Below are 27,488 nucleotides of genomic sequence, written 5' to 3'. Positions count from 1 at the left end.
CTAGTATTTTCTGTGACCTTCTCCCCAAGCCTGTTCTCTCTCCAGTGGTTTGGGGTTGTCATGGTACCTCCCTTGAGTGCTGCCCGGGACATAGGATGTGGGATTGCAGGCAGACCCGACCAGGCAGAAGGATAAACAGGACCAAGCTGTCTGTCTCTGAACACAGGATATGGTTTCACAAACATACTGCTGAACCAGTGGCAGCTGCTGAACCGTGAATAACCACGTAGGCACTATTTCATCAGCAATTTGGGTTTCACTCGAATAATGGTGACCATGCGCATTTCACATATAGTTAGACCTGAGTGGACAGCTGGGCAGTCGTGGCCAAAAACGCAGGGGCCCCCAGCCTGGAGGTGGTGCTGGGTCTGCTCACTGGCCGGTGGCTTGTAAACTACTGGGAGCGTCAATTCTGGGAGTAACTCAAACTGCACTTGTATTTAATTCAGTACAAGTGTAGACACCTGTTGATTCTCAGGTGCGTACAGGAAAGGACTTCTTTTAAACAAAAGAGAAAAAGACAGATTTCATCAAAGGTTTTATTTCAACTGCATTAGGACCTTGACTGTCTGGCTCTCTGTTACTGAAAACGGCCAACTTTTCTAAGCACTGGAAGGGAGGGCCCAGGTTCTATGTCCTAGTCCCAGCGGATTCAGGCGAGACCCTCACAAACTCACCCACCACCCACCAGACAAGCACGAGGCCAGCTGCGGACCCAGCACTCAGTGTGGACACGCTGTGCCCAGGGCTGCCGCTTCTCCCGGCCCCCAACCCTGAAGGAATCAGGTGGCGCCTTGACCACATGAAGGCTCCGGCATCTATGCACAGCCCCCCAAGGATGGGCAGGCAACCAGCTGTCAAGGCTTAGCAGCAACCAAATAAATAAGTACTATCACTGAGCAGCACATTCAAAAGACAAATCCAACACAGAAATAAGTGAGGGGCTGGGAGTGCTTGGAGGGGGGTGGGGAAGGAGGGAGAATGTCACCGCAAAGAACTTTCCAGGACGCAGGAATCCTGTGCAGCCAGGCACACCAGCTTCACTCGGGAAGGTTGGGACACTGGGTCAGGGCTGTGCATGCAATTTCCCACGACGCAGGGCATTCCAAGTGGCAGAGCTAAAGCAGTCAGCCATTTGTGGAGGTGAGCGGACTGCACACGACGGGCGCTCCCCGAAGCCCTGCATTTGCACACGCGAGCGCACACACATGCACACACTCAGTGCGAGTGTGGCATCAGCTGGCTGGGTGGCCACCCGGAGAGGAGGGCCTGGCAGGGACGTGGCCCGACCCCTCCTCCGGCTGGGGACATGTCCTCACACGGCCGACAGGAACGGGAAGAAGAAGAAGTCGAAAGCGAACTTCATGGCACCGTGCACGGTGCTGCGCCAGTCCTGTTCCACCTTCACGTGCCGCCGGGCGGGCGACAACTGGATCATGCAGTTGAGGCAGCTGATGGCCTTGAGCTCGAAGACGGGCCACTTGCTGCCCAGGCGGCCCTCGAGGACGGTGCTGAACTCGATGAGGCTGCCGTGGCGCAGGCTGAGCAGCACGTCCTTGAACTCATTGCTGGCCCGCAGCACGATGTCCTTGGTGACGTCATCCTCCTCCAGGCCGCGGGTGCCGTTGGCGCTGAAGGGCATGCCCACCGTGATCTCGAACTTGTAGCGGTCGAACCTCTTGATGTGGCAGGGGTGCTTGGCCAGCAGCTTGAGGCGGCACAGCTCCTCCTCGGCCGTGGGCGCGCTGCCGGGGCTGCAGGCAGGATAGGCCTCGCCGTACAGGCAGCGCATCCAGTCGCCCATGGCGAACGGGAGCATGTTGATGGCCGACTCGGCGCTGTTGTCGATATCCGTCACCCGCACGTACTTGAAGCGGCCCGTCCACGTGACCCTGTGCCCCTCCAGGTGGCTGCACAGGATCTGGGTGCGCGCCATGTTGGTCTCCTTCCAGGCCCGCGGGCCGCACAGGAAGCCGTACTGCTGCCAGGTCAGCGTGGAGTTGTAGACCTTCATGCCCTCCGAGCGGTACACGTAGAACCAGCAGAACAGCACGATGGCCGTGAGCCACACCAGGATGAGCTTGACGAGGGAGCTCCGGGTCAGGGACTTCACCATCTGCATCGCTGAGAAGTTGGCCTTGGTCCACCAGCGGAACAGCAGGGGGACACTGCAGACCCCCAAGGTGACAGTGATCTTGGTGAGCTCCAGGGACACGAACCAGCGGGCAAACTGCACCAGGCCCATCAGCGCCAGGCCGGCCACCAGGATGGGGAGAGCGAAGAGGAAGAGGAAGTAGCCAATGGACGCGCGGACCAGCCCCAGGCCGGTGGACTCGAGCAGGATGGCCACGGACAGCTCGCACCACATGAAGCAGACCAGGTAGGGGACCAGGTAGCAGTAGGTGCCCTTGAAATTCCGCAGCTGGGCCATGCGGAAGAACAGGAAGAGCAGGTAGACGTAGAGCAGGCAGGGCAGGCTGACGTTCAGGAGAAGCACGTGGCCGATGGGCACGGTGACGAAGGTCTGGCCCAGGAGCTTCAGGGAGGGGCAGTCGAAGGGTAGGCTGGGCAGCAGGGAAAGCAGGCCGGCAGCCACCTCGGTCAGCAGGGCCCTCCGGGTGTAGGGCTCGGCAGACGTGCTGAGACTCAGGTAGCTGGTCACGGTGAAGAAGACACACACGACGGCCAGCTCTGAGCAGGGCACGCAGTCCTTGCTGGCGACAGGGAAGGAGAAGATGACGAAGACGACGGACAGCAGGAAGTGCAGGTGGGGCTCCAGGTGGTTCCAGCTGAAGTTCCCCTCGGCCTGCTCCACGTCCAGGTTGGGCTCGAAGCGCAGCAGCAGGCCTGTGAGCGTGCGGAAGCTCTCCCAGGCCCGGCTGTCCTGGAAAACCTTGAGGGTGCAGATCACCATGGAGATGAAGGACAGGTAGAAGACGACGAGGGGCACGAAGAAGGCGAAGAAGTCGATGGTCAGGTTGCTGATGATGAAGAAGAAGACGAGGGCGTTGATGTGGTGGGTGGGCACGATGGTGGACAGCCAGTGCATGCCGGCCCGGGACGCCATCTCGATCAGGTACTCTTTGATTTCCATGATGGCGTGCAAGGGGAACTTGACCACCTGCGGGGCGAGCGGTGGGAGGAGAGGAAGACGGCGCTGCAGCCCACACAGGAGGCCTGCTCGCTGTCCTCGCATAGTCCCTGGGCCAGGGACAACACACCCCGTGTGCCCACTGCTGGGCCCTCTGTCCCCGCGGCCCTTCCACCCGTAACGCCCTAGGCGGGAGCGTCCTCCCCATGCTCCCTGCAGACCTTCCCTCACTTCCACCCAATCCTGTGGGTGCTGGCCGCCTCGTCTGGGCCCCTGGAGCCCGTGCCTGACTGCTGACCTTCTGCCACGGTCTCCAGACTCACATGTGCTGGTCTCCCTGCGACACCTCCAGTGCCAGGGGCAACCCGCCCGCTCCCTCCTCCGTCCCCATGGGGCCTCGTGGTATAGAGACCACAGCTCCCGGAGCTGCCGCTGTGGGAGCCGGCTTGTGTCATCGCCCCGCGGCAAGGACTTCACATCCCACTCCTCGGCTCCACATCCACTCAGAGGGAAGGAACTGGGACCTCACAAGCCCGCTGAGCTCTGAACAGGCCCAGGAGGGGCAATGGGAGCAGAGAGGCCAGGAAAGAGAGTTCCGTGTGCACAGGAAGAGCAGGGCGCAGCCCACCTTTACTGAATGGAGACGATGCAGTTGTGACGCGTCAGGAGGCCGTATGAACCAGCCGCCTGCCACCACCCACCCCAGTACACACCCACCCACCCAGCCCATACTGCGTGGAACAGGCACACAAGCCCATGCGACCACATTCAAAGGCAGCCCCTTCCTGCCGTGGGGCCCACTCCCCCAACCTACACCCAGTGCAAAGGGCAGCAGTAAACCTTGGCCTGACCGTAGCAAAGGAAGAATGAAGGGCTATGGGGAGGTGATTTGGGGAGCAGTCTCCGGAAGGTGGGGAGGCAATTCTGCCACCGAGGACAGACCCCCACACCCACCTGGTTTTGTGCATAGAATTCCCTGCCAGGGCTCGGCAGGAGATGGGAGAGAGGCTGGAGGGGGTGACATGAGAACGTGGCCATGGGCAGTGGCCATACAGTGTGGCAGGGAGGAGGGTATGTCTGGAGGGGCAAGAGCCTGGATCAGATCACACTGGGCAGTGGGTCCTCGGAGGGACAGCCCATGTTTGGGGCAGGGAAGCCTGGCTGCGCCCAGAGCCCATCTGAAGGGCTGCCTGACGGAGCCTCCATCAGTGTCCGGGGGAGGTAGGCAGCACCACCTCCACCTTTGGGACAGACCCGCTGCCCGCACCACTGGAAGCCTGAGGAGGAGGGGTCCTGGGAGAGCATAACGGAGTGACAACACTGGGACGGGACTGTCATCTGCCTAAGAGCCTTGGCTGTTGACTTAGGGCGACCAGGACAGCTGGGAGCAGCCAGGTGTGTGAGTTCTCCGCAGATGGGGGTGGGCTCGTAAGGGAGGCTGTCTACCTGCACACACGTGTACTCTGTATGTTTGTGACAGCCCACCTTCTCGCTGTTTGGTAACAAGCGACAGAATGAGCAAACGCTGAAACCAGCTGATGGTCATCCCAGCTCTCTGGGGTCAGCAGCCCTCCGTAGCAGTGGGCACACGAGCACACCTGTGACATGGGCAGGCGGGAGCACCTGGCACCGCAGGTTGGCCTTAATGGGGATTTCTGACGCTTGCCAGAGAGCAAACAAGCGCCTGTGAGAATGGACCTCCTCCACATTTCCTCTGTGAGGGGCCCCTTCAGAACGGAGCCGGACCAGCAGGCTAAAAATCAACAGCCACGAGTGAGCCCATGTGTGCGTCAGCCGTGGCCTGCAGCTGGTCCCTGCGGAGGTGGGCCTCACAACAGCAGGGCAGACAAAAGGCGCCCCAGAGCTTCTACTGCTCACCGTCATTCTCTGTGCCCAACCAGCACCGGCGGCCTCGAGGGAGCCAGCCTGGACGTGCCCGAGTAGCTGGCACCTTACCATTAATCTGAAATCCTATCCTAATGTTCAGAGCCACTCATGCATTGTTTTTGTTGAGGCCACACAATCACATAGTTGAGAGGACTTTTAAGAGACAATGAAACTTCTAGAACAGCATGTCTGAGGTGCCCGGCCTCTAGGACAGGGGTGGTCTCCTTGGAAGGTCCCAACTCTGCCCCTTGGAGCTCCCACCTAAGCCCTACTCCTTGCAGCCCCACCAAATTGTGAGACTAAAAACATTCTCTGTAGAGAAAGTCCAAACAAATTAAAACAAACTCTTCTTTGCCCAGGGAAGAGATTTTTAAAAAGTGAATCAAGTCCTATGAAAGGACAGTAAAGAGCGCTCTGGCCAGGCCTGAGGTCATCAGCCCTTCCGCTGACAAGAGAAACCAAAAACCCAGAATGTTACAACCCAGCTGCTGCCCGGGGAGCCCACTAGGAACTAATCGGGTCGAGGCGAGTCACGCTAGACTCGGGTCTGCCCAACCCTAAGTGAGCACGTTCACACGTTGGACTTTCCAGTGATTTCATGTAAAAATGGTTAGGATTTTAAAATATTACTGCATTTACTTTCAAGAGGCTCTCATCTGTCATGAAAGACTCGAGAAGTGCTTGGAGTCTGGAACATTCTGTGGGAGTCGTGTTAGCTCACAAACAGGCGCCTGTCATCTGTCACGTCAGGGGCAGAAGACCCCCCAGAGCACGCTCCCTTTCTCTGTTCTCTGAAAGGCTATTAAAAGCTGGAACAGCTTTTAGGAGACGCCAGCTATGATTCATTATCTCTCTTCTGCAAACGACGTTTAATGAGAAAAACTTGTAAGGAATCTAAGTGCTCTGACACTTTTCAACACGGAAAGGAAACACAGAGCCTTGTTTACTTCTTATCAGAACATTTTAAATCTCTCTCTTTCCCAAAAATGACTTTCTGCTATTTTACAGCACCACGCTTATCACCCATAAGGAGGGTGACATAATTTACTGTCCAAACTGGGATGCTTTTGAAAGCTGGCATTCCTTGCAATTATGCGGGGACAAACATAGACACTGGAGCCAGGGCCACCTGTGGGTCTCCTCCCACTGTCCCTTTCACCTTTGAGCCTCACTGGCATTTGAGGATTACAGTGACCATGGGAAGCGCCCCACCTTCCTCCTCTCACATTAGTGATAAGAACTAACAGCATCTCTCTGTGAATGCTTAGCCCAGGCCTGCCCCTGTGTGCACTATCCATATTAGTCATGACGTCCTTAGGTCAAGTTCCTCGGCCATCCTGGCCCTGCATTTCAGAACCGTCACCTTGAACATGCCAGCTGTCCTCTGGGGACGCTCACTCAGCTCCTCGGTCCTGAGTGTGGCCGTCATGCCTGCCGCTCTGGGCCACGGTGTGTCCCGTAGCACTCCTTCTGTGTCTGCCTCCCACTGGGAGCGTGTCCTGGCCTGAGTGCCACGTCCAGGCTCCCAGCATGGTGCTGACACTGAGCTGCCTCCAACATGGGGATTTCAGCAGACTTTCTGTCCCCTCCATGCCCACGGCGGGGCTGAGCAGTCACCTGTCCTCTACCACACCGCGGGGTGTCACACACGTCCAGTCAACTGGGCTCGTGGACGACCACCGCTTGGGCTGTGGAGTAAGATTCACTGCCCAGAGGCCCCTGTGCAGACAGCCCTGTCTGGATTGGGCAGCCAAACTTCTGGAAACCCTGGCATTCTCTGCAAAGTGAGGCATGGGCCCGACTATGCAGCCCCGTGAGCTGAACTGGGGTCAATGTATGAGAGGGCAGTATGGCCACATTGCATGTCTGCACCGCAAGTCTCAACCACATGGCCAAGGCAACAAAAGCTGTCACACCTGACCACCACTCCTGGCTTTCCTCATCAGCTGCTTGCTCCTCGCTCGTTCTCTGCCACCTGCTGCTGCTGGCTGGCCGACGACAGCGACAACAGTACGTTCCCTTCCTTCAGACTGGCATGTGGTCACCTCCTCGCCACTCTAGCCAATCCCTCCCCCCATCAGCTTTCACCCCAAGGCCCCACAGATCCAGGTATGGAGACGTCCCCTGCAGGGTCCTGCCGGTCTCCTGACCACCAGCTCTGTTTTGGGGGGAGGGCGTCTTTGAGGAGCTAACCTCCATTCTGTACTGTAAAAGGACAATTGGTCGGAATGACAAAGTCTAAATGAAAGTCGGGCTCCAGTGCCTGGCACCCTGCGCCCCACATGGCGTTTTGTGGAGAAAGACACAAGAAGGGTGCCCATGCTCATGCCACCCACTGAGCACGCCCGTCCCTAATGGCGCCCAGGGTTTTGGAGCCTGAGTACGTGTGAAAGCGTCCCTTTATAAGGACACGTCCCTGAGGGCGAGTCCCAGGAGGCTCCCATGCTGGGCGAGGGCCTCCCACCCATCCCTTCCCAGGCAGTGCAGGAAGGGCAGCTGGGTGCCCTAGGGCACGGCCTCCACGGCGTCTCACCTTCAGGCGCAGGGGCAGGTCCTCGGGGCTCTTGCCTGCCAGCTCGTCATCGTCATCATCCCCCAGGAACAGGTTGGTGGGAATGATACCCTTGGCGTACTTCTTGGTGATCTCCACGAAGTCATCCAGTGCTATGAACTTCTTGGCTACAGCCCAAGGGAGAATGGCATGGGGTCAGTCCACACTCCAAGCACACTGTCACCCCGGGGGACTGGCAAGGCAGGGACGGTGGCTGGGGCCAAGCTGAGACAGGGGCTGAGAGGCGCCTCTGTCCTGGGCAGGTGGGCAAGGACAGGCCGAGAGGGAGGACAAAGGCAGAGTGTTACCTTGGTGACATGCCATCCCTCCCCAAAGCATCCCTCCTTAGCTCCTCATGCCCAGGGTCTGCTGTCCCCAAACCCAGCTCCAATGCCAACCCTTCCACCACCCTTCCCTGCCAGTGCCTCTCTGCCACCTTCTCTCCCTCAGCCCTGGCTTCTCACACTGCTGGTGACAGCTGCCCAGCAGCCCAGCCACATGGTGACCCCTCCATTCAACACGTCTCCACCAAGAGCCTCCTAAGTGCTGGGCCCTTTCCTGAGCCCTGGGAAATGCTTGCAATGGGGGAACAAGCCCAGCATGTGCCCAAGTCTGGGCTCTCAGTATATGGGGCGTCACGTCCAACGAGGCGGGACCTGCCGCGAGAGCCACGTCCACATGGCGCGCTCCCCTGGTCGGCGACAGGGTGCCCAGGAGGCGCGGGAGTGAACGGGTTGCCAGACGCATGGCTGGCCCAGCCTCGCCTATTCTGCCATGACCAGGTGCTTTCTGAGGCCTCCTGCGGGGGTGAGGGCTGTGTTCCAGGCACTGGGGACACGACGAGCTGATCACAGAACGCAGCAAACAAGCAGAGACAACAAAGGAAACAAATAGTGTCCAGATCGCAGTGAGCACCACCGGGGGGGGGCTTGGAGAAGGGGGTGCTCACTGATTTCGGGGGTCGGAAGGAGTCAAGGAGAGCAGCCCGGAAGCAGCGGTCACTACAAGGGCTGGGGCAGGACTGCGTGGCTGGCAGTGGCGGGGTGGCCACGTGGGGCTGAGTGGCCTGGTGAGGGCTGTATGTGGAGCGGTGGGTGGCATCTGATGCCATGAGACTGGCCACTGAGCCGGTGCCGTGGACAGAGGTGGGCTCTAAGGACGGGTCCCGGCGTGGCTCCCATGTCCAGAGTGCTGGAGACAGGAAAACCATGCGACAACACTCAGGATGTGTAATGTGGCAGCAAGGACAGTGGAGACACACTGCTGTGCCCCCCGAATGGGACAAGGACACAGTCTGGGCCCATCTGCCCATGGCCTCCAGATGGCCAGGATTCGATTTGTCACCACAGCTCTGACACTTTCCAGACTGCAGCCCAGCGGGAAGGTGGATGTGCGTCCCCTCTGACCAGTGTCCCCTGACCCCTGATGCAAGAGAATCCCTGAGGACTGGTGGGGTCCTTTGGCCCTCTAATGTGCAAGAGGGGAGACTGACACCAGAGAGAAAAACGAGACGGGCCTGGTGTCACGTGAAGAGTGGTGGCAGAGCTGGGAGGGGGGCCCCGTGTCTCCTCTGGGATGGGAGCCGGGGGCCCTGAGACCTAGAGTTCACCCACGCGGTGTGCGGCTGCACCCAGAGGAGTTGAAGGTCTCTTCCAGTTGGATGTCCCAAAGGCACCCCAGCTTCGTGAGCTCCCAGACCTCCAGCCCACCCCCCACTAAGCTCTGCCCTGCATCACTACTTCCTACAGCCCCTTGCTGGGTGCCGCACCTCTGGCTCTTCCTGCATTGGCTGGCTGCCTCTTCACCCTTGCTGACTGGCTCAGGTGCCCCGGATATGCCCACACTCCCGCGTTTCTCTGTCCAGCAGGGACTGTCATGCTGCCACACTCCACCTGTGTCAGTCTCCCCACTACAGCGTGCACTCCTAGTGGGGAGGGTCCAGGTCACAGAGCCATGAACTGACACCCAAACCACAGCCCCATACGGAACGGACTGAAAACCATCATGCCTCCGAGACCCTGGGTGGCCCTGGCCTGGACTCTGCAGGAAGGAGTGGACACAGTGCCCAGTGTGGTGGGTACAGAGGCATGGCCAATGCTGTGGCAGGCAAAGGACTGGCGGCCATACTCACATTCACTACTGACCAGGCGCTCCAGCACCCGCCTCTGCTTCTGCAGTGACTTGGGGACAGGGCCTGGCTGTGCCCCTCCATCTGTGGGGACAGAGTGGATTGAGGATCAAGGCAGGCTGACTGTCCCCTCATGCTCTGCAGCCCACATACTCGGGGGACCCCAGGGCCCGGGGCCTCCATGTACCCCGTGATGAGTACGGCAAGGGCCACTCCTCTGGATGGCCACCTCTGGCCTCCACCCACTAGGGTGACTCCACGCCCTGCAGGGCACTCCCATCCCCCCTGGACACAGCGTGCTGTCTGGTCAGTATAACCTGTCCCCCAATCTTTTGCTGGCATTGCCCCTTGGTGTGATTTTCCCCTGGAACAGCCTGTGAGTGCCACCGGAACAGGACCAGGCCTTTCCCCTGTGTCCCCAGCCCTGGTGCTAGAGTCTGTTCAATGAATGAACATAGCCAGGATTGAAGTATCCTGTCCTTTGTCAACACCCATCCACTGGCCACACCCCAGGCGGGCAGGCGTTCCCTGAGCTATTCCTGTGTGCCACCCACTGAGGTGTGCAGGGCAGGGCAGGCGGGAGCTGGACAGGAGGGCGGAGAGCGACAGCAGGAAGGGAGGGGAAGCAGGTGGGGGTTTCTGGGGGGCCACAGGGGGTGGCCCAGCTCTGCCACATCGAGCCTTTTGAGGGCACCACCACCTGAGCCCCAGGAAGGGAATCCCCAGGCCTCATAGGAGACCCATGATAGCCCCATAAGAAGGTCCCTGCGTACCCCTACTTAGGCTCCCATTGGGAATTCCAGCAGAAAGGCCCAAGCTGCCCACCAGAGGGCTGTGTACCGTGCTCGTTGACCTGGCCCACATTCTCCAGCAGCTCGGACACGGCCATCTGCTTCTTCTTCTTGGGGTTGAGCTTCCAGTACATGACGAGGGCCGCTTTGCGCACGGCCCGCTCTAGGTCGGTCTCAGATGACAGCTGCTTTACCTCCTGCTCGTTCTCGAAAGTGATGCCTGAGAGACGGGGGCATTAAGGGCCTGGAAGCTGTTAGTGCCACTCTGCCTGAGGTGGTCTGGGAAGGGACTCATGCAAGACGCTTTACAGGCACCTCTGGTCACCAGGGCAGGAAAGAACATCTGGCCCAAGCCTTGGCCAGTACCCACTCTGCAGGTGGGAGACACAGCCTGACACCAGGGGCCAGCCACTTCCCGTGGGCAGGATAACGTGGTAGTCATCGCCCACGGCCAGCCGACACCTCACTGCCCCCAAAGCCCCGCCCCGCCTGGCAGCCAGCGTGTCTGAGCCGGCCTTCGCCTTCATGCTCTCCAGCTCTCCAGGACAAAGCGGACCTCCCCCGGCTGACCAGCTACCCACCAATTCAGATGAGAACCCAGAAGGTACCTACTTGTAGACACCAACACAAGCTAAAGACTGAAAAATAGCTTCCTTGGTTAAATGTCCCATGTCATGTGTGCTCCAGAAACACTGTCTAAATGACAGAGCCACTGGCAGCACGGAAATTGTACTTATTTCTCAACGGTGTCACCAGCATTAGGTTTCCCTGTTGTTACCATTTGAGTTGTACTTTAGCAAGCAGCACTGTATCCGTTGGGCCCAGACCCACCTTTCCTGTCTGCCAGGCACCGGCGAAGGAGCTTGACGGCCTCGCGCCGGCCCTGCTTGGCGGCCAGGACCAGCCAGTCCACGGCCGTGCAGTTGTTCAGCTCTTCGTCCCCGTCACTGGCCAGCTGCAGGTAGTGCTTCCCCACCTGCAAGTGAGACGCCGTTAAGTTGCGCTCGGCAGCGGCCTCCACGAGAAGCGGGGCTCCTACCACATCTTGGCCCCTGACCTGCTACCCAAAGCCCCGCAACCTTGGGCATCTGGGACCCTCTCGCTCCCCATGCTCCCAGACAAGCCACCTCCGCTCATCCCCTCTGTCACCCAGGCCAAGAAGAAAGGTGGCAGGAACGGGGTCCCACGAGCGTGTGTAGTAGGTTGGGCCTGTCGGACCCTCAGGGGGCTTGCTCCTCACTAGACAGTGAGGAGGGTCTGCACCCCGTCCACAGAGGAGACAACAGTGGGGGTGGGGCACCGAGGACAGGCAGGGAGCAGGGCCAGCATCATGGAGGCGGTGGTACCCGAGTCCGGGGGGATGGGGACCAGCGACAGGAGCAGCTGCTCCCACAGAAGTGACGGGGACAAGGGACAGGAGCAGCTGCTCCCCACAGGGGTGATGGGGACAAGGGACAGGAGGGGCTGGTGGGCGGGAAATGACCCTGCAAACAAGAAACACAGCAAACGGGGCCGGGTGCTCAGCTCCCCGTTCACGCAGCCAGGCCCACGGTGTTGGGGGCCCAGCCTGCGCCTCCCACCAGACGCCGGGGTCCTCACCTCTGTCTGCGCTTTGGGGTCCCCGGCCTTGGCCTTCTCCAGGACTTCTTCAAAGGGGGTGTCCACGTCTCCCTTCACGGGCCCTTTAACATGGGAAAAACGAGCAGAATGTCACGAAGCTGGTCCTTGTCGCTTGTCAGAGGAGTGGTGAGCAAGGCAGGAATGGGCTTTGGGTCTGGAGCAGATCCTCACGGGAAAACCCACGTCAGGGGTGTGCGAGACAATGCAGAGAGAAGACTCCCCAAGGCTCCCCCCACGATGGAGCAAGGACAGCAGACTCCGTGGGGGTCGGGGGCCGGCAGCAGCCCAGTCTCTGGTGGGCGTCTCGGGAAGGATGAGGGGCACAGACCCGAGTCCCACCATTGCCCCTCGGCTCACTGCAGCTTGGACTGAGGCTCTAGAAAGAGCCGAGGCTCAGGTTTGAAAGCCCTAATGTCCAGCATCCCAGTAAACCAACCAAATTCGTGTTTTCTAAGACTGTAGTCTATATACGCGGTGTCTGGAAGTCATAATCAGTGCACATGCATTTTGAGATATTTACTTATACTAGTGGGTTATAACCAATTTCGCACGCTGATGTGCAGTGAAATTGGCTCAGAAATCCCACTGAGGGGACACACTCTGGACGTGACTTTTGTCCAGCCTCTCGGTTATTCCCAAGACTCCTTAGTTTTATAAAATGGTGCCACGAGCCCTTCTGGGTATACATGTTTTCATTCGGGGGTTATTCTCCTAGCATAGGTTCTTCAGGTGAATTTCTAGGCCCAAGGGTCCAAACGTCACATGGTTTGTGCTGCATTTTACTTTTTAAAAAGTTAGGCCCACTGACAAAAGCATCATGTAACTACACCAATGTCACTAACCTCACCGGCAGTGGGGAGCATAACAATACAAAGTTTCTGAAAAAATCATATTTTTACCCACTACTCGGGGCCTAAGCCTGACACTACACCTTGCCTCCACCCACCGCCACACCCCACCTCGGCAGGAAGCAAAACGCCTCCAAGGACACATGGGGAGTGGCTGGGGCACTGCCGACCACATAGTAGGTGCTTATTAGAAACTAACAGACTCACTCTCTGGATGGAAACAGACGGCAAGATTAAATGAAACAAGAACAGCCCCCATTAACAGCGCCCGATGACCAGCCTTTGCTGTCCGCTCATCCAGGCCTCCCGCCAGACTCAGAGCCTACTCTGCAGCAGTGAATGCTGCCGGCCCTGCGTTTATGGAGCCCGAGGCCACAGGACACGGGACTCCAGGAGGAGGCAGCAGGGGCAGTGGCCTAAGGTGACACAGCCTTCAAGGATTGAAGGTAGAGGAGTTGTATCCAGTTTGGAGAAAGACCCGGGGGGCTAGGGACAGCTCCAATGGGAGGAGGAGTCTTTAGGAGACCTCACAGGTCAGGCACAGGCACCGTGGCCCTCTTGGTGGACCGCTCACAAACACGGTGACACCTCTCCCTGCAAAGTTCAGACTGGGCTTCCTCACTGAGGATGGCTTCAGAGCCCAGGACGAATGGCCTTTCCCCAGGGGCCCTGGGCCTCAGTGCTTCCGAGTCATCAAGGTCAGTTCTCTCTCTGGATGCCTTCACACCCCCTGGGCCCTGGAATGTACTTTCTGGCCGAGGGCTCAGACTTAGGAGAATGGGAGAATGCAAAGCCTGCAGGCTCCAAGCCTGCAGGGTCCCTCCTGTGGGCTCAGAGGGAAGGAGTGTGCATGCGGGGGATCTGACCTGTGGGTGAAGCCACCTTCAGCATCAAAGTGCTGCCTTACCTACAAGAGCCACTTTCAGCCCCATGGTTAACATCTATCCAACAGGACGGCTCGTGAAGAACAAGACATTGCATTTGGTGACTGGTCCAGAGTCGCGTTCACAAAACGGGACCCTTTCCTGCTGATGTTGCACTTCCCAGCTCAACGCCCGATTCATAAACCCACACTCTTTCCTTTTTTTAAAAATCAGAATCTAGAAGACTTAAGTATACATCTGTTGACTAAGAAGATTATTCTAGTCCATGATTAATTTTTCACAGAAGTTATTCATAACCTGACATTTGAAGAAGTCTCCCCAATATACAGACTCTCTTTGAAACAAACACTAGACTTTCATTATTGCGGTTTCCATTCGGCAGATAGTTCTATAACCACTCAAATGTGGGGCTCACGCTGCAGCCCAGTCACAGCATGTGGCTTTTTCCACAAAGTAGGAGCCTTCACACAGGTCGGAGGCAAACCCAAGGGGCTCACCGCTCAACACCAAAAGGAACACGGCCAGAAGGTGGCTGGGTCAGCAGACACCACAGACCATGGAACACCCGTACGTGGTCCTTGAGGCCTGACCTCCATCCCTGGCTTTTTCTGATACTACACGTTGATGTCCCTTTTGGGGACCCACCTTCCCCCACTCTCAGACCTCAAGGTCTGGTGGCATTGCCCCTCACCCGCGCTGCAGGGTGGGTGCAGCAAGCCCTCCTGGCCCGTCAGAGGGCTCCACCACCCTGACCACAGCACTTGGTTCAGGGACAGACAGACTCAAGTCAGGACAGTGGGGTTTGTGCTCAACTGCTGGGAACTGGACTTCCCCCTTCTGCTGGTCTCGGCGGCCGGACACCAGCTTGGAGTCGGGGAGGGCTGCCCATGGGGAGAGCCCACCTGAGAGTGAAGGCACATGGGAAAGCAGAGTGTGTGCTGGGGAAACAAGATTCCTGATCATGTCATCTCAGCCCCTGCGTCCAGCCGTGTGTAAAGCCAGCACATCTAGACTACAGACACATGGGACTAATAAATCCCCCGCCACCGTTTTTTTATTTGTATGAATTTACATGGGGTTTCTGTGTTACTCGCAACTAAAAAGGTCCTGACTCATTTTTGAAAGCCTTCCATCAATCACAAAACAGCAGTAGTTGGAGCTGCGTGGCCTTGGGCAGGTCTCCTCACATCTGCTGGGATCCATGGAGAACCACACCCCCTCTCTGTGAAATGATTTACCCCCCATGATCCCTTATACTTGAAAGCTTTCAAGCCACACTGAGCTGGCAAAGGACCTGTCATTTTCTCATGTGCTATCGAGGTAAGGAGCATGGCAGGCACAGCCCATCACCTGGCATCGCCTCTCCCAGCTCCCGCAGCCTCTCCCAGCTCCCGCAGCCTTCACAGCTCCCGCAGCCTCAACCAGCTCCCGCAGCCTTCACAGCTCCCGCAGCCTCAACCAGCTCCCGCAGCCTCTCCCAGCTCCCGCAGCCTTCACAGCTCCCGCAGCCTCAACCAGCTCCCGCAGCCTCTCCCAGTTCCCGCAGCCTCTCCCAGCTCCCGCAGCCTTCACAGCTCCCGCAGCCTCTCCCAGCTCCCGCAGCCTCTCCCAGCTCCCATAGCCTTCACAGCTCCCGCAGCCTCTCCCAGCTCCCGCAGCCTCTCCCAGCTCCCATAGCCTTCACAGCTCCCGCAGCCTCTCCCAGCTCCCGCAGCCTCTCCCAGCTCCCATAGCCTTCACAGCTCCCGCAGCCTCTCCCAGCTCCCGCAGCCTCTCCCAGCTCCCACAGCCTCTCCCAGCTCCCACAGCCTCTCCCAGCTCCCACAGCCTCTCCCAGCTCCTGCAGCCTCTCCCAGCTCCCATAGCCTCTCCCAGCTCCCACAGTCTCTCCCAGCTCCCACAGCCTCTCCCAGCTCCCACAGCCTCTCCCAGCTCCCACAGCCTCTCCCAGCTCCCAGACAGCCTCTCCCAGGTCCCGCAGCCTCTCCCAGGTCCCGCAGCCTCTCCCAGCTCCCAGACAGCCTCTCCCAGCTCCCGCAGCCTCTCCCAGCTCCCAGACAGCCTCTCCCAGGTCCCGCAGCCTCTCCCAGGTCCCGCAGCCTCTCCCAGGTCCCGCAGCCTCTCCCAGGTCCCGCAGCCTCTCCCAGCTCCCGCAGCCTCTCCCAGCTCCCGCAGCCTCTCCCAGCTCCCAGACAGCCTCTCCCGGCTCCCGCAGCCTCTCCCGGCTCCCGCAGCCTCTCCCAGCTCCCGCAGCCTTCACAGCTCCCGCAGCCTCTCCCAGCTCCCGCAGCCTCTCCCAGCTCCCGCAGCCTCTCCCAGCTCCCGCAGCCTTCACAGCTCCCGCAGCCTCTCCCAGCTCCCGCAGCCTCTCCCAGCTCCCGCAGCCTCTCCCAGCTCCCGCAGCCTCTCCCAGCTCCCAGACAGCCTCTCCCAGCTCCCGCAGCCTCTCCCAGCTCCCGCAGCCTGCAGTCGGTCTGACCCAGCTCCACCCTCCAGCTCCCAGCACTGCGTTGGGCAGTGCAGCTCAGTACACAAGGAACCTCCTTGGTCTTCACGCCCACCGTCCAGGACCAAGCTCTGAACCCCATCAGCAAACTGCACCACCACCTACCCGGCAGCTCCAGCCAGACCTGAAGTCACTCTGGGTCCCTCTGCTTCCTCTCCACCCACCCCCTCAGTTGCCACCTCATCTCTCACATGCCCCGACCCCCTGTGCCATCTCCACACAGTGGTCAGGGTGGCTTCGTCTTTACTGTCACAGATGATGTCGTTCTTCTGAGTTAAACCCTCTAGCACTCCCGAGAACACCCACTCTCCTTATCTTCTCCCTCGAGGCCCTGCTGGGCCTGGCTGATGCTTGACTCCTGCCCAGGGCGTCATCGGCCTCAGAGGCTCTGACGTCCAACACACTCACAGTCAGGTCCTTCTTCCTCTACTCACCCGGCAGCTCCCCTCCTGGAGGGCAGGGCCCTGCCTGTCCTGCCCACTGTCTCTTGCACCGGCTGGGCCGGCCCTTGGTCAGTGCTGGGGTGAAAGCTTCAGGCAGGCAGCACCCTCCCCCATGGGTCCAGCCAGCACCCCTGGCTGTGGCCCTGCGGCTGCCTGAGCAAGCTCTGGCCTGCACTGAAGCTGGGTCGCCTCAGGGACTCAGCAGTCCTGCAGGCTGGCACCCATCTGCTGTGACGCACCGAGGTTGGCACAAAGGGCATCTCATGGACCACAGCCCTGCAGTGCTCACCCCCTAGACACAGTTACTCGTGCGCTGCTTTCTCTCTCGCCCAGGGCCTCTGGAGGGCAGGCCTGAGCCTCCAGCCTTCTGTGGCCACAGACGACTCTGGGGGCTCAAATCCCAGCCATCTCTGCTTTGTCATGCGCAGGGCACTGCTTTGTGTCTACCACACAGGACTCTCAGTGACCCCAGGCACGGGGCACGTGCCAGCCTTCCATTGTCAGTCATGGCCGTCACGGGCAGCCCGTCTCAGTGGGCGAGCAGGGACTCAGTCTGTTCAAACCTCTTCCCCGGGGTTTTCTCATCTGAAAAGTATCAGCGAAGTGAATCAACTGAAGTGGCGTCTGGCATGGAGAGTGCTAACATTCGCTCTTGTTGTAACCTACTGGTGCCTAACTGACGCTCATTACACCTTTGCTGGATGGACAGGTGAGCTAACTAATTGAAACTGACCCGAAAAGCCACTTCCGGGCAGATGCTGTCTGAGTTGTGTAGGACCTGCAGGGCTCCTACACTCAGGGGCCTTCTGAGTCCACATCGGTGACCAGTGACAACTCAGACAGCTGGGAAAGTGACCTGGCAGAGCCAGGACATGGGACCTGTCCAGCGCTTGTTCTCCCGTCTCCTCCCCTGCCTCCTTCCCCACCCCTCCTCTCGAGGACAGAAGCCAAACAGAAACCACAGGTTTCCTGACTCTTCTTATCTGAAACTTACAGACTTGACTCCGTCCTCCCAGGGCTGTTTTGCATCAGCCAGATTGAAACCAAGCAGTTCCCAGCCCTGGTCTCTGTGCCCTGCGGCCGGGAGGTATCTGTGGCTGGGCTGAGATTCCAGGGTCAGGCCCTGGCCTGCCCAGAGGCTTGGAGACAAAGAGGAGAATGTGGAGTCCTTTGAAGGAGACTGAGACCAGAAGAACCCAAGTTGGGCGCTAGCCCAGCGTGAACTGCCCGGGGCGCCTCGGCTGCTGCACCCAGAGCCTGGCGGTCCCTGAGGCTCTGCTGGGAGGGGCAGGTACAGGACAGGAGACTCGTGTCACCTGTGCGCCAATCACTCAGCAGCTGGTCACTTGGACAAATCTGTGCCTCAGTTTCCTCAGCTGTAAATGGGGATAACAGAGCTTCCCTCCCAGACTACTGTGAGGGGTCGCCCGGGCCGAGGACAATGGTACCCACAGCAGGTTCCACTGTACCCTCATCACGGGTTCGGGGCCTCTGCACGGGGCGCCTTGCTGACTGGGGGGAATCACCTTGGCCAACCGCACCTCTAGGGGGAAAACAACACAACAAAGGCTGGGTGAGCTGGAGAGAGGTGAGGTGAGGTGTGAACAGGTGGCAGTGAGGGGGCCAGGGCTTCCTTAACTCACGCAGACCACCTGGGGGAAAACGTACCCCATCTCAACTCTGCTTGAGAACAGGAGAGCAGCCACAGGGTCCCGCCCCAAGGTGGTGGAGCAGATAACAGAAAGCATACCCCCTGCCCCGCCCCCCCATACATGTGCTCGCACACGTCGTTTGTAGCATAAGCCTCCCTGGGAGGGGAGAAGAAATCTGACACACACACATACATGGAAGCTCCTAAAGGCAGTCACACACCGTCTGAGCTGACATCAAGACCAGTCACCAATAAGAAATTTCACGGGGGTCCTAAGACTCACAAGGTGAAGCCTCCAAGGGGTCTGAATAGGACCTCAGTGAATGAGCCAGGGGACTGGGAGCGTGCTTGGTGACATTCAGGAAGCATATCAGGCATTGCAGTTCAAGGTACAGACGCCCTCTGAGCCAGCGTGCAGATACCTACAAGGCGAGGGCCTCGAGTCACCACTGCATGCTGTCCCCAGCACGCTTCTGCACATGCTCAGTGCACACGGTCCCAGCACGGGCGCAAGCCCCCGTGAACTCCACATGGTCAGTATGATTGTGCCCATTTTACAGATGCAGAAACAGGCGTGGCGATGCCTCCCGATCCCCTCGAGGGCACACAGCTCAAGGCCACCAGCCAAGCCACACATCAGCCGAACTCTGGTCCTTCCTGGACCCCTCAGGGCCCCATCACTCAATAACTAAACTGTTTGGGTGGACAGACATGTGCTCCGGGAGTCCCAGGTGAGAAAAACTCAAGGAGACTAGCACTGGAACCAAACCACAGGCAGCGCTTTGCACACTGCAGGTTTCCACCCACTAAGGTCGAATTGAACCGGCCGCAAGCAATATTTATTTTTAAACAAGGGACAGAAGGAGACTAGCAAGATTTCAGCACAAACCACAAGGAGAAGTTTAGTTTTGGAAATTTCCATCCTCCCCGACCGTGTGAGTGTGCGTGTACACACGTGGGCGTGTACACCAGGTGATGACGGCGCGTGTATTCTTGCCGTGGGTTGAAGTCAGAAAGTATAAAAGGCGGTAGTGTCCTAAGAGCCGGGTAGGATTTCAACAGGTGGTGATGGTGATGGCATATTTTGAGCAGAGGGTCCCACGTGGCAAAGGGAGGTGGGGAAACGTGGGGGCAGATCTGGAGCACATGGAATGGTCTCTGTGTGCAGGGAGGAGTGGGCGGTAACCCAGGAAGAGAAGTAATTGGACTTTTACCACCCACCGAGCTTTTGGACCTGCTGCTCCGAGCAGGGCCAGGAGCAGGCTCCTTCTGTAATCGGAGCTCACGGGCCTTGCTTCGCAGGGTTGGTTGCGGTGAGTGGAAGACGGATGGGATGTACTCTAAAGTGCTGGGTAGATGATCAGAAAGCAAAACGGACACCAGCTATGTTTTCCCCAAACATCACAGCCAGAGGCCGGGGCTCCTCCCCTGCAAGTGTCCATGAAACTCACAGTGAGGCGTGAACTTTCCACCCATGACAGCCCCGACAGCCCCGGGCGGGAAGGAATGTCTCTCCCTCTAGGTGTATCTCAGTCTCAGGCCAGACACACTGTCACCCTTGACTCCTCCTTCTCCATCACCACTGTCACCTGGGAGGTCTGGGGCTCTCACAACCCCAAGACCACCCCAGGCGAGGCCATTTCTTCCCGATAGCCCTTGCCCGCTCCCCCCGGGCTAATTCTTGCTCAGGCACCCTCTTCCCAGAAAGCAGGCTTCCTAGTCCCCAGCGCCAGGCCCAGGGCCACTTCAGGGCTCCCCAGACCACATGCTTCCCTGTGGTCCCCACGAGACGGTGGACTCTTTGGGGACCGGTCTGACTCACCGGTGCTGTCAGGGCCACTCGGGGCCAGCCAAAGGCCATGCGCAGTGAGCAGCAGGTGGATGGAGGACGGCCCAGACCCTAGTGACCCTCCCCCAACGTGAGCCCGGTGGCCAGCACAACCAGCTGCCCCATCCTACCTGGGTCCTCACACCCTCTTGCCTCTGCCCTAAGAAGTGCCTCTTGGGAAGGTCTGGGGGAGCAGAAACCTGAAGGGGCCCAAGAATGGATTGGGGGGAGGGACAGCCCTTAGCAGCCCAGCCTGGGGATGGAAGACAGTGGTTCAGAGGGCAGCAGAGACCTGGGCCTGGCAGCTGGCCTGGAGGGGAGTGGCCTCTTGGGGCCCCCAGAGCAAGCAGAGCTGCCTGACCAAATGGCCCCTGAGGAGTGGCCATGGTGGACAGGGGAGGATACAGGCTTCCTGAGCGCAGGGCGGGACCAGAGCTGTGTGAGGGGAGGCCTTGCTGCCCCTTCACAGGACCTGGTGGAACCGCCCGCCAGCCCCGAGTGTGAGCCGGTCGGAGCTAGCCATCTGATCACAAGTAAAGCAAGGACCCTTAGGAGCGAGGCCCTCCGTGCAGGGTGGAGCAGGTCGTGCAGAGCCGCAGGGCACGCCGGGCAGGAGGCCACGTGGCAGGACGCAGGTGCTCACCCTGCCTCCCAGGACAGCCCTGGCCTGGGCCAAGGACAGTTGGCCCCCCAGGCCCTGTCCCCTTACCCGTTCCATCCACTCTTTCTCGGCTTCTGGCACGTGGGGCCTGGGGCACAGCTGTGTCTCCCACATCTGATCCAGGTCCAACGTGGGGTCCAGGAGCTCGGGGTGCCTCACTCTTCTCCTGCTCCACGGAGGCAGTGGCGTTGAGCCGTGAGCGGGCTTGGGGCTGCGGTGGTGGTGGAGGCTGTGGGCTCGCAGAAGGGGCGCTGGAGTCCATCCTGCGGTGAGAAAAGCGGCAGGTCAGACGCACCAGCACCAGCCGAGCCGGCCTGCTCGGCCTCTAGTTTTTGGTAAGGAGAGGGGACTGCAAAGCGAAACAGGGTGGGGGCTGCCCGGCATTCTCTGTGTGATCTCATTCAACCTCACAACAGGCCGCGCAATTTCTTCCCCATGTTACAGACGAGGAAATTGAGGGAGGAAACGCAGTCAGGGCCATGCGGCTCAGCAGGCCCCAGCAGTCAGCGGCTCGGGCCGTCACGTCCGAGGCCTCGAGTCCCTGACTCTCCGGTGCCCTCATCTGCGCAGCACGGAGGACAGACTGCAGTGAGGGTCAGCAAGGTGTCGCACACGCAGAGCCCTGAGCACCCTGCCTGGCTGTGCCGGGCTGCAGGGCGGCCTCCCCACGGCGAGTCTACCCCAAATCTGGAGGGTGACATGCTTTGGAAAAGGGGGGCTTTGCTGATGCAATTAAGGATCTTGAAATGCGATCACCCTGGGTTAGTCACTGGTGTCCTTACAAGAGGAGGAGGGAGACACACAGACCCAGAAGGAGAAGGCGAAACGGAGGCAGAGACTGGAGGGCGGCAGCTACAACGCAAGGACCGCCAGACACCAGAAGCTGGACAGAGGCCGGGGAGGGCGTCCCCCCGGGACCCCCAGGAGGAGCAGAAGGGGACGGCCACAGTGGTGGGGCCAGATTGAGTCAGATCTGCCCAACTCCAAAGCCCTCCACACCGGCTGGAACCACAGGACCGAAGCTCAGAAGGCGAATGTGACCAGATACTAGAACCGGAAAGCAGCGACGTAACCGTGTGCGGGTGTCTCAGGACAGAGGCGGGAACAGACTAGAGCGTGCAGGTTCCCTGACCGTCTCATGACCAGGGAAAGGGCTTGATTCGCCAACAAAGGGGCTGCACATGCTGTTTAACAAACCGCTGACGCAGTCGGGCAGCCACAGTCGCAGGCTCTGGGCTGAAAGCGGAACCTGAGTGCGGTTGGGCTTCGGGGGACACAACCCCCCGACATTGTCGGGCCCACGTGTGCACTGTGTGGGGATGCTGTGAGGCTCTTCCTCAATTCCTACAGGATCCCATTACCCTCTCCAGACTCAAGGCCACGTCCTTTCTCTTCACTGAGATGGGGACACTGAGTGAGAGCAGGGAGTGGCTCGTCCCAAACCTAACCTGGCAGACCCTGCCCGTGGCTGCCCCACCAGCTGTGTGGTCCTGAGTAGGTCATGCCCCTCTCTGCACCCCAGTCTCCTCAACTGAAAATCGGGACAATTGCCCCACACATGGGGCACTGTGAGCACTAGAGACCATGAGGGGCATAAGAGGGGCGAGGGTCCCAGACATCTGCGTGCACCCAGCTCCACGCACCCAGCCGCTGGATGGGGTAGGTGCCTGACACATTTCTGCTGACTGCTGTCACAGGAAGAGGGAGGTGGCCCCAGGCACCAGACACGAGTTCCAGGAGTACCCAACCACGTCTACCCTGTCGCCAGCTACAAGTGGGTCCCAAAGATCTGAGCTGTGTCCCAAAGAACCCTGGAGATTTCAATCTGGACGTTCCTTCCTCAGAGGGACTGAGCCCTTATTTGAAAACGTCCCCCCGGGTGCAAACCAAAAGCACAGCCAAGCCACATGACTGTCTGGAAATCAAAGCAGTGCTCAGTGCTGCTTCCAAACTCCTGGCTTCTGGGAACCAAACAAACAGGCCACTTCTGCAAAACTCCTCAATTAGCTGTGTGCAGACCAAAGTGAGCACACAGCCGCTGTGGGCAAGAAGTCAGCAGTGACTCGGCATACGCCACCCAAGTCACCGGCCAACCTGAGACGGCAAAAAAAGGCAGGACTTCGAACCATGGGGGTCCCATCCTTCCTCGCCATCTCCAGTGGCTCCCGCTGCCCCCAGACTCAAGTGCCACCTTCCTGGAATGGCAGAGGGCAGCTTGCCTGAATGGGGGCTGACTTAGGCCAGAGCGCCTAGGTCATTCATAACGAACGGGGACAAACATGTATCTGGAACGTGCTCTGTTCCCAGCACTTCCCACAGATTTTCCCAGGGTTCCGCATTCGGCTCGCCAGGTAGGTAGTATTATCCTGCTGTTGTAGATGGCTTATCTTTCACTCCATTTCACAGACAAGGAAACCCTGGGCCAGTTTGGAGAGATTCATGCTCGAGGCCACACAGCTCCATGTAGGAGCTGGAATTCCAATCCATAAAAATACTGTGAGTTCCTGAAAAAGGAGTCTCTCAAGAATGGGGTCCCGCAGGCCTCTGCAACCCGACCCCCACTACACCTCCTCTTCCCTGGCCCACTCACTCCCAAAACGTGCTGTCCCTCCACGTCCACGTGCAACTGCTGACCGCCACACCTGTCTCTTGCAGAGGCCTCTTTCTGGAGTCTGTCACAGCTGTACTTTCCAGCACCGACCGTCCGGAGAGGGCAGTTATGACTGCTACTGCCCTTCCGTATGGTGCTACACTATACAGCTGTTAACCACGACCTTGCAAATGAATGTTTAAAGACAAGGAAACTGTGTGTCACACTGGTAAGCAGGGTTTAAAGCAGCATGACATATTAGCTCCAATCTATTTAGGATGAAAACAAAGTTTAACTGCAGAAAGAGATGGAAGAAAATGGCTCCAAAATGGTAATACTGACTATCTCTGGGTAGAGGGATGGGTGGTTTTATTTTATTCCTTTTCTAAACGTATTTCCCTAATTTTCTATAATGAATGTGCAAGGTTCTTGGAATTACAACAAAATGTTAAAAAGCCATCTGTGACCAAGCCCTAACAGAGCAGGCACAGGGGTTCCCAAGATCTGGGATGTCTGCTCGGGCCGGTCCTGGCCCAGCCACCGTCTCAGGGCCTCCTCAAGACAAGGGCACAAGGACCTTGGAGGCTCCCAGGTACCTATTTTTGCCCCAGAGTATTAACGGCCAAACTGAGGAACATTCTGGCTCTCCCCGAGTGCCAAGTTCACAGGAACAAAGCGGGAGTCAAGTTGGGAATGCCCCGGGCATTGATCACGGCCAGCCAGTGTCTGCCCAGTGGACAAGCTCTCACTGTACACCTGGCGCCTGCTCTGTGCAGGACCTCCCTGCCCACAGGGGACTCCTAGGGCAGCCTTCGAGAACTCAGTCTGGATGGGAAGAACAACACCCGGTCAGACTTGAGGCTGCAAGCACAGAACGGAGGCCTCGTTGAGCTGTGGGAAAGGGACAGGGGAAGGATTCTGGAAGAAAGGCCTGACTAAGCCTTCAGGACCAGAAGGTGAGAGCCAGGCGAGGGTGGACAGGGAGAAAAGGAGGTGTGTAGGCATTCCAGCAGGGACTGCCCCGGAGAAAAGGCAGCAGAGGGAGATGGAGCCAGCAGTGGGGCCAGGAAGGAGCAGGAGGCGAAGAAGTGACCTCTAGGGAGCGGACACAGGAATGAGAAAAGAGGCTGAGTGGTGTCGGGGGCAGGTCCCGAGGGCCTGGACCAGGGCAGGCTTAGAACCAAAAGGAGGTGCAGGATGGTGGTGCACAGGGAAGTGGCAGTTAAAGAACCATCAGGGCTGTGTGGGGGACATGACGGGGGGCCACGGAGGGGGCTGGGTGGCCATCCAGGGAAAGGGGAGGAGGCCTGGCCAGCGCAGGCGTGTGAACACAGCTCTGGAACCAGGAGGGACAGGAGCGTCACCAGCAGAATATGAGGAGTGGGGAAGAAGAGGGTGGCTGGGTTTGCTAGGGGCCATGGTGGTGATGCCACTTTCTGAGGTGGGGACGTGGGAGAGGAGAGGGACTCATACAAAGCATAAAATTCCTTCTCCATGAGGATGTCTTTTATGGTCACCGTCGTGGACCAGGGCTTGGTCTCTGTCCTGCAGCACAGGCATTCGGGGGTGCCAGGACTGGGGGGGTTCCCCGCTGTGACCAGTCCGGAAGGCCTGCAAGGGGCCGTGGAGGCCTGAGAGGGGAGCCCCTCCACATACTCTTCCATCCTAGGAAGGAAGGTGAGATGTGGTCTCCCAGCAACCTTTTCTGTGTGCAGTCAAAGGTCCATCGGCACAAAGGAACCTCTATCAAAATCCCTGGTCAGACGCTGAGGGTCTCTCATGAGAATCACAGGAGGGGGCACTGGCAAGTGTGGCCTCTGGGCTTCCAGCACAGCTCCCCACCGGGGCTGCTGGGAGGTCAGGCGGCCAGCGCCCAGAGCAGTGATGGATCCCTGCAGAAGGGAAAGCCCTTTATAAATGGGCTGAACGCCAAGGGTCACTGTCCAAGGTAAGGAGAGGTGGGGCTGCACGTTGCCTGCGCAGGTCACCAAACCCCAGGAAGCCTCATCTTCCTCATGTGAAACGGGGTGACAATTCCGACCCCAAAGGCGACTAAGAGGATTAAATATCGCACAAATGTTAATTCCTTGGAATTTCTTAACATCAACTACCAAAAATAGGTGGAGGACGTCCCATCACGCCCAAAAGGGGTGGGTCAGATTCCCTAGAAAAATTCCATCTGTCAAAACAGAAATTAACGTTCCCGCGGGCCCAGGTTTACAGCAGCCAGGGTCTAGGGGCCGCGTTACCCCCAGGCCCCCACCCCCCGGGAGGAGCCCCAGGGGGAAGGTTACTGCCACACAGATTCTAAGTGGGCTGCGAGCTCTTCAGCCTGATCCCGAGGCTGCCACTCAGGCGAGCCTGGTCCCCACTGGGGGGCTGAACGCCCATTGCCCACAGCCCCCCCCCCGGGGGCCCAGGCGCCTTCCAGCTGGCCAGCGGGCACGGAGGGCGGCCCTGGGTCCCCCGCCGAGAGCCGCGGGAGGGGGGGGGGGGCCATGACGGGGCAACTCGGGACCGTTGCTACGGGGAGGGGGCGCCCCTTGCCACACCCCGGGCCCCTCGCGCCACAAGCCGCCTTCCTGTCGGGTCTGTTTTCCACCCGCAAGGGGGTTTCGTGGAGAGACTCACGCGTGTAACAGTGGTCGGGGCGCGCGAGCCACAGGGCTCTGGAGCCGAGGGGGCGCTCACCCCCGAGGAAGACCCCATCCAGATATGGGTCACCGTGAGGTCGCGGAGCGGGCGGGCTCCTGGCCCTGCAACTTCTGGGGAACTCACAGGGTGGATGGGGCGTTGGGACGAGCTGCTCGTCCGCTCACATGGGGAAACTGAGGCCCGAGGCGGGCGGCGCCTCCCGGCGCTCCCGCGTCTCTTTCCAGTCCCCGCACGGCCGTCCCCTACCCCTAAGTACTCACTCGCCTCCGCGCGGGCCGCACGCCCTCGGGCCTCCCGGATCGCCGCAAAGTTGCTCGGGAGGAGAAGGATTCGCCGGGGCGGAAGGGAAGCGGGACAAGCGGGAGACGCTGGCTGTAGCTGGAGCCGGCGAGTGAGGCCCACGGACTCGGCCGGGAGTACACGGCGCCGGCTCTGCCCACTGAGCGGCCAGCACGCCTGCCAATCACTGTGCACCCCCGCCAATCACGGCGCGCCTCGCCAGGCAGCCGCCGACATTTCCCGGGCGCAGCCAGGCGGGTGCCGGAGGGGCGGGTCCAACAGGGAAAGTTTCTGAGCGGACTCGGACCCCAGCCCCGCCCCATCATGGCCCCGCCCCGGCCCCGCCCCGCCCCGTCATGGGCTGGCCAAGGCCCGGCCCTGACCCGGCCAGCAGGCTTCGTGTTCCTTCGCGAGACCTATGGTCGCTGTAGCAGGTGGTTGGACCCTTGGACCACCTTCTACCCACCACTCTGGCCCCCAACTGCAGATTCGTTGTACTTGCTATTGCAATATTAACAGATTGAGCGCGTACTATGCGCCAGGTGCTTGAATTCCAGCGTGGCCAGTGAGAGCTGGCTCCCGGATACAACAGCAGAGACTGAGAAGTGTGGCCCATTTAAAAGTGTACATGTAGCCAGTGCTGCTTTAAATGCACGAAATCAAGTGAACGTAGCACACTTTTCACAAGGTGATTGTGGGATGCGTTTCGGAATGTATATTAGCCCAGGGAGTGACACAAGGCTCAGGCAGTTTGGAAACCCTCTTCTTTGGCCTTGTCCAGAGTCTGAGAGCTGTGGTTTGGAGATGAAGGCAAAGGTCTATCCCCCAGACTGTGGGGCCCTTGCCAGTGTCACCGGGACCCCTGGGCTGTGTCTGCTCTATGTGTGGTCCTCATAACCATCCTGTGATTCCTGTCCTGCGTTATCACTGCAGAAACTGAGGCTCCGAGTGGTTGCCAGAGATGGTTGTACCAACATGTTGGGAGCAAAGATTCCAGATGATTTTGGAAATGAGTTCCAGCCACTGAACACATTACCCCGGGGACTTTGATCAAAGCTGCACAGTTTACATTAAT

General features: G+C 59.1%; 1 protein-coding gene across 2 annotated transcripts; it reads right to left on the bottom strand.

The window, feature by feature from the left end:
• Nucleotides 1-525: 525 nt before the first annotated feature.
• Nucleotides 526-26,551, bottom strand: WFS1 (wolframin ER transmembrane glycoprotein). Of its 2 annotated transcripts, none has more exons than XM_081078385.1 (8): nt 26,395-26,551; nt 20,938-21,152; nt 12,048-12,130; nt 11,280-11,424; nt 10,498-10,668; nt 9,661-9,741; nt 7,512-7,657; nt 526-3,121 (listed from the first exon to the last, which is right to left on the bottom strand). In XM_081078385.1, the coding sequence occupies exons 2-8, from the start codon at nt 21,149-21,151 to the stop codon at nt 1,316-1,318; spliced, it is 2,646 nt and encodes an 881-aa protein (XP_080934511.1). In that variant the 5' UTR covers nt 21,152; nt 26,395-26,551; the 3' UTR covers nt 526-1,315. The 2 variants fall into 2 exon arrangements, with proteins under 2 accessions (XP_080934511.1, XP_080934510.1); XM_081078384.1 differs by having other exon boundaries at nt 26,399-26,526.
• Between the last annotated feature and the right edge of the window lie 937 nt (nt 26,552-27,488).

Source organism: Rhinolophus hipposideros (assembly GCF_964194185.1).
Source record: "Rhinolophus hipposideros genome assembly, chromosome: 1".
Lineage (NCBI taxonomy): Eukaryota > Metazoa > Chordata > Mammalia > Chiroptera > Rhinolophidae > Rhinolophus > Rhinolophus hipposideros.
The sequence above is the reverse complement of the archived record's forward strand: the minus strand, read 5'-3'. Positions and strand labels throughout refer to the sequence as shown.

What these genes read in the sequence shown, in the direction of transcription:
- WFS1 (XM_081078385.1), bottom strand. Translation starts at nt 21,151, where the DNA reads ATGGACTCCAGCGCCCCTTCTGCGAGCCCACAGCCTCCACCACCACCG. An exon ending in GGGCCAGGTCAACGAGCACG is followed by an intron (nt 9,742 to 10,497) that starts GTACACAGCCCT and finishes CTGTCCCCACAG; the next exon opens with ATGGAGGGGCACAGCCAGGC. An exon ending in GCGCCTGGTCAGTAGTGAAT is followed by an intron (nt 7,658 to 9,660) that starts GTGAGTATGGCC and finishes CTTGGGCTGTAG; the next exon opens with CCAAGAAGTTCATAGCACTG.